The sequence below is a fragment of the Odocoileus virginianus genome, chromosome 29 (genome assembly GCF_023699985.2).
Source record: "Odocoileus virginianus isolate 20LAN1187 ecotype Illinois chromosome 29, Ovbor_1.2, whole genome shotgun sequence".
Classification (NCBI taxonomy): domain Eukaryota; kingdom Metazoa; phylum Chordata; class Mammalia; order Artiodactyla; family Cervidae; genus Odocoileus; species Odocoileus virginianus.
In genome coordinates this window covers 22,075,905-22,088,140 of record NC_069702.1, presented here as the reverse complement: position 1 = coordinate 22,088,140, position 12,236 = coordinate 22,075,905, and the positions used below count along the sequence as shown (strand labels likewise).

The 12,236-nt window shown below is 42.1% G+C and overlaps 1 protein-coding gene across 1 annotated transcript; it reads right to left on the bottom strand.

The window, feature by feature from the left end:
- Positions 1-2,714: 2,714 nt before the first annotated feature.
- On the bottom strand, positions 2,715-11,389 carry NAA11 (N-alpha-acetyltransferase 11, NatA catalytic subunit). Its single transcript, XM_020904302.2, is given in 3 exon segments — positions 2,715-3,351; positions 10,522-10,830; positions 10,832-11,389. Coding segments are annotated over 2 exon segments (687 nt in total). The 5' UTR covers positions 11,222-11,389; the 3' UTR covers positions 2,715-3,351; positions 10,522-10,533.
- Between the last annotated feature and the right edge of the window lie 847 nt (positions 11,390-12,236).

The following is a 12,236-nucleotide window of genomic DNA, read 5'->3' as shown; positions in this document are numbered from 1 at the left end:
AGATAAGGAACTATTAACATATCAAAGAAAGTGAAAGTTGCTCAGTCTCTTTGCAATGCCATGAACCGTACAGTCCATGGAATTCCCCAGGTCAGAATACTGGAGTGGGTAGCTGTTCCCTTCTACAGGGAATCTTCCCAATCCAGGGATCAAACCTATGTCTCCCATGTTGCAGGCAGATTCTTTACCAGCTAGCCACCAGGGAAGCCCAAGAGTACTGGAGTGGGTAGCCTATCCCTTCTCCAGCAGATCTTCCTGAACCCGGAATTGAACAGGGGTCTCCCACATTGCAGGCAGATTCTTTACCTGCTGAGCCTACCCTCTAATATAAGAGAAGATGTCAATTATTATCACTATAGCTCATATACTGTATATATAAAATTTGCTTTACACATTTTGATGAAACAGGTTGGAATTTTTATTGAAATTCTTAGGTCATCAACCTCATATGACAAAATTCCTAAGACAAAGATTTGCATGTGTATTTAAGAATGACATTCTAAATTATTGGTGGTCTAATACAAACCAAACTATAGGCCAGTCACAGTTATTCTGGACTAGTTCCATGGCTCGATATAACTGTTAAGACACCTACAAGTCAAGGTGTGATACCAAGATCAGCAACATCAGCATTGCCCATTGTCCGGGAGCTAGTTAGAAATGCAGACACTCAGCGTGTCCCCCCGCCCCCCCCCCGCGACTTACTGAGACAAAACCTCCATTTTAACATGGTCCCCAAATGACCCACCTGTGTAAAAGCTTGAGCAAACTTTCTTTCAACTATTTCAGAGTCCTTATCCTTTCCTAGTTTACCCAGCTTTGGACTAACTTCCGGCACCCCTCCCTGCCCCTCCCACATATCTACTTCCCCATTATTGTTTCAGTCACTTTCGGTTCCCTAGTTTTTTTTTTTTTTGGTTCCTTAGTCTTATCTCCAAAGGGAGAACACACAGATTCCAACTAGGTAACTCAGACTTCATTCACAAGTTTCTATTAGCCAGAGAAAACCCTGCATCTTGATGATTAGTGTTTCTGAACAATATGCTCACACACCTGAGCCCACCCAGGTAGTTTCTTTAAAGCAGCAAGTAGAGGAGTGGGTGTGGGTCATTTCCTATAGCTAGTCCAAGGGTGTTCACCACTGACTCTCCTACATCCTTGTTTCAAAGTCCTGCTTTGGCCTCTCTTGGTTTGTATTGTGTTGGCCAAAAAACCTTGGGTTTTTCCTCATCTTATGGAAAAACCCAAATGAAGCTTTTGGCCAACCCAACACTTAAAAAGCAGTCAGCCCATTAAGTAATAATAATAATAAGCCCCATGTAAAAAGAACAATGCTATTACATAAAACAATATCACAGGCTCCCACATTTTCTGTTGCAGAAAGCTATTGCTCCTGCTAAATCACGGTGATTACCCTGGAACCACCTGGGAACTGCTAATTTATGCCCAAAGCAATATTAGTTATTATTATTTTACTTTCATTATCTAAGTAGGCACAGTGGAAACCAGGTAGGTTGCTATAATTCTGTCTTCTGGTACAAGACTGGGAAAAAGGGTCGAACAGTAATGTAAAAAAGTTGCCAATAGTTCTAGTAAATAACACTGCAAGGGTCAGGCATCATTTCTTATCTTCCAATTACTCCAGTTCCTATCATCAAGTTAGTAGAGACAGTCATGTGCCGGGTGCCGGAGAGAAATCATTCAGGTAAGCTGAGGCTACTCCTTCTGTTTCTCCATCTGCTAAGCTGTTAACACGAAGACATATTGACAAGGGCTCAAGGAAAACATGGAATATTTCACCAGTAAGATTATGCTGCCCTAGAGACAGATGTTAGAAAGCTGTAATATTTAAAAATAAAGGGATAAATACATGCTTGAGAGGAAGGAATAAAATAGTTTTTAGAGTTGGGAGAGAAAATTAAAAACAGTAAAGATGGAAAGATGGATGAGAGGTTTGTGTTGGCAAATCCTTATGTAGGAAAAAACTTTTGTGTCTGCCTCAGGCAATCATTTCCTATTAGGCAGGCATTCTTAGAGTAGGTTTGTAAGAGGAGCTTAGGAGGGCTGATTGTGACTACAGAGAACAGATTTCTGTCTTGTCTTCGGATGGTTAATGTCAGGGCTTTAACTTTAAACCATACGCACTAGCTTTCATAAAAACTTAAACATGAGAAAAATCACACACTGTGGGAATTCACATTCAGTGAACAGAAAACACTGAGTGATGATAACTGGATTTTATCTGGTGACCTGTGCTGCACTTCGTCAAGAGTGGTCAAAGTGTTTCGCCTTTACTTATTTTTACTGGGGAAAACAGTAAACAGGATTATAATAGTCGGTTATTATAAATATTTACAAAAGACATATAGTTGTCACATGTTAAATCAACACATTTTAAAACTCGATTCTCCCTTTTTTTGCTATTGTTTTCACACTTTTATAAACGAAATGCCAAAAGGAGCAAGAGGAAAGTGAAATTAATTTTGGCTTTGAATTCAAATAACGTGAGTTCAGGTCCTAGATGTTTACTTCGCCTCCTTGAGCTTCGGGTTCCCTATCTATAAAGTGGGGATAATAATACTTACCTCCCAGTTGCTGAGAGGATTAAATATATTGGTAATAAAGGCCCTAGCACTGTGCCTGAACATTATAGGTTCTCAATAAATGGCAAGTTGTGTCACTAAGCAAAAAAAAAAAAACCTGACACAAACAAGCAGATTACATATTCCAATTTAATTACTGGTTGTCCTTTTCTTAAAATCTCCAAGTTCTGATTTTGTAATAGAAGCCCTTACCACTTCCTCCCACGGGGAAGGAGGAGAACACCTCTTCAAGAAAGGACAGGATGTGAGAGGACAGGTTCCTGGAGAAAGGAAGAGGAAACAGAACACTTCTACCAGAAGAGGGGAGGAAGGAAGAGGAAGGGGACATGAGGTCTGACTTGATGGTCCTGACTACCCCCTCAAGAATGAAAACCCAGAGGAACAATGGCAAAAGCTAAAAGCCCAGGAGCTTTGGGATTTCCCCTACTTCCTGTTCTGTATTTTAGGAAGGGACAACCTTACAAGACAACCACACCCAACAAAAGACTACTACAAACACAATAAAAGGGCGGGCACGGTGTGAGCAGGCCAGGGACGGTTCGGTGACGGCAGGCCTCAAACTTCCTCGGCTTGCACAGCAGGCTCCTGTGTCTGCGTATTCCGTCATGATCCTGGTGGGCTATGTGGAAGGCTGAGAGTGAGAAGCCATGGGGTTGGCCTGAGATGACCCCCGAGCAGATGCTACAGAGTTCACGGGAGAAGCCAGGACTCGGAGAGCAGATGTGGTTGAGACACGAGGACCTGCAATCTGTTGAGAAGTGAAAAGAGCGCAAGTGAGCAAAGGAAGGCTATAGACTCTGGCCACTCTGAGAGAATAAAATCTGGGTTTAACCAATAACAGATTCTAGCAGCAGATCAACAAGGCACTAAGAGCCAGTTTAGACCCGCTATATCTCCATGGGAGCCAGTGAGAAGTCAGATGGCAGCACAAAGAGCCACACGTAAATCTGAGGCTCTCTCCCCTCTCTGTGGTGGAGACACATGAACTTTTTTTACATCTAAGTGAGGAGAAGGGGACAACTGAGGTTGAGATGGTTGGATGGCATCACCAACTCAATGGACATGAATTTGGGTAAACTCTGGGAGTTGGTGATGGACAGGGAGGCCTAACGTGCTACAGTCCATGGGGATGCAAAGAGTCAGACATGACTGAGCAACTGAACCGAATCAAAAAGCCACTTCTGCCAGGAGAAAGGGGAGTGGGGAGAACAATGAAAGGCTGAGATCTACCCCAAAGATCTTATTTTAAACCTAAAGAAATTATGACACTTTTGCTTGTCATCCTCAAATTCTACCCCATCCTACTCCACTCAAAAAGAAATTTATCTCAAAAAAAAGAGAGAAAGGAAATTTATCTCAATTCAAATGAAATGAAAAGTCTTTTTAGCTCTTGATAAGCTAGATGCAATGTATCCAATTCTAGAAGTCATATTTTCTTTCTGTGAGACCTGGAGATGAAACCAAAATACCCATTATGTCTCTTTATTCATAACTTAAAAGTATTCTAATTACACTAGGTAATAGGAAGTAGTACCTTAAGTATACTTTCTCTCCTTTCCATTTTCAAATTCTACATTGGTAATTTGGGAGGGTCCTTCCTTCCTTCCTTCTTTCAATGACTATATACTGAGAATTTACAATGAAGGAATAATGTGCCAGGAGTTAAGAAAATGAAGATAAATGAATCATGGTGGTTGTTGTTCAGTTGTTAAATCATTTCTGACTCTTTGCAGTGCCATGGACTGCAGCATGGCAGGCTTCTGTCCTTCACTATCTCCTGGAATTTGCTCAGACTCAAGTCCACTGAGTCAGTGATGCCATCCAACCATCTCATCCCCTTCTCCTTCTGCCTTCAATCTTTCCAAGCATAAGGGTCTTTCCCAAAGAGTTGGTTCTTTGTTTCAGGTGGCCAAAGTATTGGAGCTTCAGCATCAGTCCTTCCAATGAATATTCAGGGTTGATTTCCTTTAGGATTGACTGGCTTGATCTCCATGCAGTCCAAGGGACTCTCAAGAGCCTTTTCCAGCACCACAATTTGAAAGCATCAATTCCATGGCACTCAGCCTTCTTTATAGTCCAATTCTCACATCTGTACATGACTACTGGAAAAACGATAGCTTTGACTATATGGACCTTTGTCAGCAAAGTGATACTTCTACTTTTTAATACGCTGCCTAGGTTTGTCATAGCTTTTCTTCCAAGGAGCAAGTGTCTTTTAATTTCATAGCTGCAGTCACTGTCTGCAGTAACTTTGGAGACCAAGAAACTGGGACATAGGCCCTATACTTAATAAGGTAGAAAGGTTTGTGTGATATGTGAATGGAATATGTAAGTTGGAGTATTGCTTCCCATTACTGAGTAGCTGCAAATGAAACAACAGAACTTTAAAATTGTAAAGATGCACTGTTTTGCCACCTATCAGATGTACCCAGAAGCAGTAAGATAAAGGCTATTAGGCACAGGCCAGTTAAAAAGCATTTTTGTACAAAATCATAATTTCAGAAAAGCCAAAATCGTAATTACAGAGAAGTCAGTTCTCAGAATAACAACAGTGAATCAAGAAGGACAGGCAGAGGCATATAATACAAAATGTTATTTTTGAAAACAAGTGTATTTGCTGTCACGGAAGATGTGGGAGAATAGGCCAGAAAGTCTATCGCCATTACCTTTTTCAATTTGTTTCAAATACTGTTAAGAGAGGCATGCAAAAGAAGTTATATAAAAACCAATTCTATAGTTCTTTTAGTTTTCTCGGTAAATACTGCTTGATACAATTAAGACATTAAGTTAAAATATGAATATTACTAGTCCTTAACTTATTAGCTTATCAAGTTCGAATTCTTACACTACTAGGATTCCTTAAAGACAGGCAATGGCAGCCTGAGAAATATGTTAATTGTTGACATGACTTTCCAAGAAAAAAACAGCATTTTATGACTTGGAACTTAAAAAAATCCTATGATAGTCTGAGGATTTCAGTCTGAAGAAAGCACTGCAGAATGTTTCAGGAAGGCTCTTTGAACCGCAGCCATTCACAGAATAACTGTTATTATTGTCGCCTCCTTACCTCTTCCACCACAGAGCTCCTTAGCATGAAGAGAGTATAACATTTAGGAAAAGCCTCTGCTTTTATCAGTTACCTCTAACAAAGTTCGTATTTCAGTCGTCCTAAATATATACATGGCACACTGGCGGAAAAGTGACATTGTTACAGATTATAAATAATTCAACAAATGATATCTATCTGATTAGTATTTCAAAACAATATTTTATCTCTTCCCACCCCCCCTCCCCTCTTTATCTTCATACAGTGAAGCAGCATTTGAAATCTATGGTTTCTGGCATATCTGGGGTAAGGTTATACTAGGAATTTACCAGACCTGTCAGTCTCTAACTTTCTTCCATATTTCATTATATCATTCCAGTTATAATTAGTTGTCTGGTAAAATTAAGAACAGTCTATTTCAGTGAATGCTCATGTGAACATTTAACAACTTTTTGTTAGGATGACAGCTTAGCGACAGAAAGAATAAACCAGAAAGGGAGAGTCACTCAAGTAACCTTGGTTAACTCAATATTGCCAGCTCAATGGAAAATTCTAAGATTCTGCATTTTTTCCCTTTTTGTTATTAATCATCCACATATTTCTTGTCAGGAGCATCAATTTGATGGCATTCCTGCCTTAACTAGCATGTTTTGAATTGACCTGTCTTCATTGCTATGGCTCCTTAGAAACTCTGCTGTTGACGAGCATTGATTCAGCTGAATGCTTTGACATTCAGCTTGTCAGTGAAAGCTATTTTAATCATTAAGATGCATCTCCCTTCCAAGGCTGCAAACTGTTGCTGCTCATACACAACATTCTATCACTTGATTACTGTGGAGAAGAAAAATAGGCTGGATGGTTACTATCACTGCAGTTTAAAAGCGAGAATTTACAGAATAAGTAACTGTGTGTGAGGCACAGTGCTAAGCAATTTTCAGGCATTGTCCACTTAATCTTCACCCTGGTGGAGTCCCATCATCTGAGTTTGCATCCCTGTTTTCCACTTACTGTCTGAATGACAGGCATTTCTCATCTGTAAAATGGAGCAATGCATTTTGCATGTATGTGTGTGCTGTCACTTCAGTCATGTCTGACTCTGTGTGACTCTATGGATTTAAGCCCGCCAGGCCTCACTGTCTGTGGGATGGATTCTCCAGGCAAGAATACTGGAGTGGGTTGCCATTTCCTCCTCCAGGGGATCTGCCCAACCCAGGGACCGAACCTGCGTCTCTTATGTCTCCTGCATTCGCAGGCAGGTTCTTTACAACCAGCACTACCTGGGTACGTACTTTAGAGGGATTTTAGGAGGATTAAGAGAGACAATTCACAAGTAGTCCCTAGAACAGTGCCTCTGACACAGTGCTCACAGTGACTTTTATTACCATTTTGTAGAGGAAGACATCCAGTCTCCTTCACCAGCTGCCCTATTCACCATCACTTCTAAATCTTCTAACTTTGTCTCTGTTGCCCAGACCCAAAAGAAGATAAGGGAAACTGAAAAGTTATTTCTTTCAGGACTTTCTTCTGTAGGTATTTTAACTCCAGTTCCACATGGGGAATGCCACAATTGTGGCGAGATAATACTTCTGTTGTATTAACCTTATAATTTTTGTCTCTATTCTTTATTTCCTCATAGAAGTCTTTTCCCATTCAGGCAGCTCAGTGTATGTCCTAATAAACCCCTGCTGAATGGGACACAGGTGAGGGATGGTAACTGCAGCTTTAGACAATTCGGGGGATTTCCATGTAGAGGGGTCAATTCTTCCAGGCTTTAACAAGAGGCATAAAGGCAGCAAGGCGGCAGGGTCCCAGATCTCCCATGCCGAGGTTTGTGCAGAAGACGTGTGTCGTACGATTAAGCAGACAGCTCAGATAGCCTGGCAGAATTTTCTGTGCCACATTATGGCGACGGAGGGGGCAACAGAGAGATCCCAGGCTCCTAGCCAGGCATGGAAGCAGAACTTCTCAAAGTCCAGAGCAACACTGGGCGGTTCCCACTGGGGCGGTTCCCACTGCTGCAGAAACTATGCTGTGTGGTTACCAGAACTCATTCCTTTTCCTCCCAGGGATACAACTAAACTACACTATCTAATCTTCCCTGCAGATAGTTAGGGAAATGAGACTGACTTTTAACACCTAGATAAACCTCTCTGTGTATTATCTTCCCTTATCTGCAAGTTGAATGTATATGAACGAGTGGACGACGTGATTCTAGAAAATGGCGCTGTATCAGGGGACTTTAGCCTGGGATCCATTAACTGAATTTGGGAGAACCATGAACTTGGATTTGAACAACAAAAAAAAATTCTGGATTTTCACTAGCCTCCAGCTGAAATTTAGCATTTCCTTCTATTATGAATATAGGCACTGAGGCACAGTAGTGTGTTACAATCCTTGCGACTTTATCACCAATACAAATCACAGGTTTTCACATTACATTACAGCTGTTGGAGGTATCTCCAAATAGCATTTACACTCAATTTTCTTTTAAGTACATAAATAACATAAGACCCTGATGTTGGGGAAGATAGAAGGCAAAATGAGAAGGGGACGGCAGGGGATGAGATTGTTAGATTGCATCACTGACTCAATGGACATGAATTTGAGCAAACTCTGGGAGACAGTGAAGGACAGGGAAGCCTGGCATGCTGTAGTCCATGGGGTGGTAAGGACTCAGACACGACTTAGTGACTGAACAACAAAATAAGTTTATTTTAAAATAATTTGATAACAGTATTAATAAAAATTGGTTTCCTTTGTAATCGCACAGATTTTCAAGCCTTTAAAAGGCAGTTTTCTGAGGTGCCCTTGAGTGAGTGAAGTCACTCAGTTGTGATCCCATGGGCTGGAGACCACCAGGCTTCTCTGTCCATGGGATTCTCCAGGCAAGAACACTGGAGTGGGTTGCCATTTCCTTCTCCAGGGGATCTTCCAAACTCAGGGATCGAGCCCAGGTCTCCTGCATTGCAGGCAGATGCCTTACCCTCTGAGCCACCAGGGAAGCCCTCTGCTGAGCCTCTCCTAAAATTCTTACTTCTCCCCACCCCTACAAGTACGGTGTCCTTAGGCTTCAGCAGACCCCTAAACACGGTTAAGGAGCAGGCAAGAGTCCTACATGACTTCATGGAGAAGGGCCCTTCTTTTCCTCTCCCCTCCACATCCCTACCACAATGCTGACTCAGACTGGACCATGATGTGAGAAAATGTGCGTTACTATTTTCTGTTATTGAGATTTGGAGATTAATTTTTAGAACAACTAGCCTATGCACATTAATACCCTTGCTACCAAAATGGCCCAAACATGGCAGAGAACACCTGAGACCTGAAGAGGCCTCTGACTGGAAAGGACCCACAAGGGGCTCGTAAGGACCAAAGGTTAGATGGAGCCAACGAAGATGTCGCAGTAGATTCCAACATCGAAGGGTACTTATGCTAAGTACAGGGAACATCTCTTTCATCTTAAAGTCCAATTACAGTAATATAAAGAAACATTTCAGTTATTCCTGAATTTGGACACTGAGATCTCTAAGTGCCACACAATAATTTTCTTACAATTATTTATTATTTTCTCTTCCCCTGCTAAAGTGACAGTTATTTTTGTTTTTCATATCAGATACTAAGCAATCTCCAATTATCTTTGCTTACTTAAAATCTTACTCAGGTAGAGTATAACAATAGAAGAGAAGCGGATAACCAAAAAGATAAGATGCTATATAATGTAAACATCAGCCTGTGCTAATCACTGGTGTATACCAAGCTCCAAGTCTCATGCCAAGCATACACAAATTTTTATGAATGAGTAAATGAGTCAAATGGCATTTAATTATATGCAGTGTGTCGCTCATAACAGGAGTTTGTTATGTGAAAGTTTCTGTCTTTTTCATATGTAAGGGTAAGGTGACTAGAAGTTAAAGCTTCTAAATTGACCCTTGAAATTGCTAAGGTGTTACAACATTCTTTATGGGAAATTAAATAGTCTTTTAAAACTACTTTTCAGTGACTGGTTAGTGGGTAGTAGGAAGAAAAATAATTGCTTTTATTCTTTGACTTTTCATGTTGATTTTCACACATTATAGAGTGAAAAATAGCATAATGAACCCCCCCCAAGTACCTGTTACCCAACTTCAACAATTATTACATGTTGTCATTCTTATTTTTTCTATTTCCCCCTCCCTGACCTCTTTTTTTTTCTTTTTTTGCTGGAGTATTTTGAAGTAAATCCAAGGCCTATTATTTCAACTCTAATTACTTCAATATATATCCTTAGAAAAGACCCTGATGCTGGGAAAGATTGAAGGCAGGAGAAGGGGATGACAGAGGATGAGGTGGTTGGATGGCATCACTGACTCGATGGACGTGAGTTTGAGCACACTTGAGTGATGCTACACCTGACCAGTGACTTCAAGTGTTGCTAGCTCGATTCATCATTGCAAACTGTCCCAACTTTCACCTAATGGCATCAGTCATTGATGACAACCGCCTCATCTATTGTTTCAAGAGTTTCAAAATGGCAACTTTATAATTCTAGCATTCTTTCTACCTTTATTAGCTGTCATTCTATAAAGAAGAAATTTCTTTCATAAACTATGTGGATATTCTGAAATACAATTCATATCGAAAAGGCAGGATAAATGTTGGGTTTTTTTTTTTTTTTTTTACTGAATTTAATCTACTTTCAGCATGGAATCCTATTAGCTTCCTATAATGAGCAATGAGATTCCCCCAACCCACTCTACACTCCTCCCCAAGGTCAACAGGGTGTTTTCACAGTGAAATCCATTACGGTTAGGATGGGATGGGATCTGGCGACGCAAGTATGGTGCAGGAATTCAGGGGAGATAGGAACTGGGTCAAGGAAGTGAGAACACTTACCTTAAACAGGCTCTAAGAGGTGGAGTCTGAATCTTCTGAACTGTCCTGGGCATCGGGGCTTTCTGTGGATTCGCTGGGTTCCTTGCTGTCACTCCCGCTACCATTAGTGGCCGGATTCTTCTCTTGACAGGCCACTTCGGAACCAGGAAGTGTGCTGCCCTGGGTCTCTTGGTTCTCCCTGGAGCCCAGCACCACATACCCCTTCTTCAGCTGCAACTGCTTCCTCAGCTCATCTGCCATCTGCGACAGATCCCGCTTCATAGCATAAGCATCTTCTCCATCTGCATAGTATCTGGGTTCCACCTCACTACATCTTAAAGTTAAGAGTGTTAGAATAGAGGTGCAAGGCCGCCCGGTTACTCTTCCTGACGTGCAGGGACACGTACTTGGCGCTAAAGTTCTCAATCATGGCCCGAGAGGCCTGGTCCATCAGCTTCTGGGCCAGGCCGAGGCGCCGGTGGGAACGCTTCACAGCCAGTGAGGTTATGTGTCCGTGAGGAACATCATCTGGGTCCTCCTCCATTTTGGCCAGGACGTAGCCCACAATCTTCCCGTCCTCGTCCTCAGCGATGTAAGAGAGCTGAGGCCAAGAAAGGCCATGGTAGAAGTAGTATTTCATCTGGTAATTCTCGGGAAGGCAAAGGAGGTTGCAATGTTGCATGTTTATCAAGTCGTCTGGCCGAGCATTGCGGATGTTCATGATGGCGGCAGGCAGTGAGCCGGGTCTGACGGAGGAGACTGTGAGAAAGGCTACCGCCGCCAAGCCCTGTTTGCCTTGGTGGAGTTTGAGTCCAGGGGGCGGAAGCTGCCGGGCTGGAGAGTGCGGAGACTGGGTGGCGGGAAGGCGGGATGACCAGCAAACGGAAGGGGCGGTGCTAAGGTGTGGCTTCCGGAAGTGCGCACCTAGTTCCAGCCAATGAGGTTTTTCACTTCATTGTGCGTGTGCGCACGCAGGCTTAGGGGGTGGAGTTCCTTTTGACCGCAATGATTTTAATACAATGTTTAATGTTTGATCTGTTGCTGACGTTATTCTCTTGTTTGTTCCAGCCGTAACTTTTTAATTTGGATATATCTGTATAGATGTTCACAAACTGGATAAACCCCTGTAGCTAGAATTTAGAGCAAGAACTAGAACATTTTGCAATTGCAAGCACCCCAGGACACCTAGACACCCACCCCTTTCCAGTTCTCCCTGTTCCATGTCCCAAGTGTAACTATGACCTAGATTACTAACGGTCTTTATATACATGAACTCATAGTGCAAACACTTTTTGTGTCTCCCCCCACCCCCACCCCCACGAGCTTCCTTTGTGGCTCAACTGGTAATCCGTCTGCAATGCGGGAGACCTCCGTTCGATCCCTGGGTTGGGAAGCTCCTCTGGAGATGGGAAAGGCTACCTGCTCCAGTATTCTGGCCTAGAGAATTCCATGGACTGTATAGCCCATGGACTCTCAAAGAGTCGGACACAACTGAGCGACTTTCACTCACTTTTTTCCCCACTCAATACTTGTTTCAGTTACCTAGTTGTGTATAGCTGGGAATTCCTTATACTGTTTCCTGTTTTATCTTCCATTGCTCCAAAATACCACAGTTTATTCCCGTTGGACTCTTGCTGACCATTTGTATTATTTTTAATTTGGGAATGGTATGAATAGTGTAACAAAACGTTTTGGAGCATGTTTTTTGTTGACACATGCACATTTACCTAGGATTA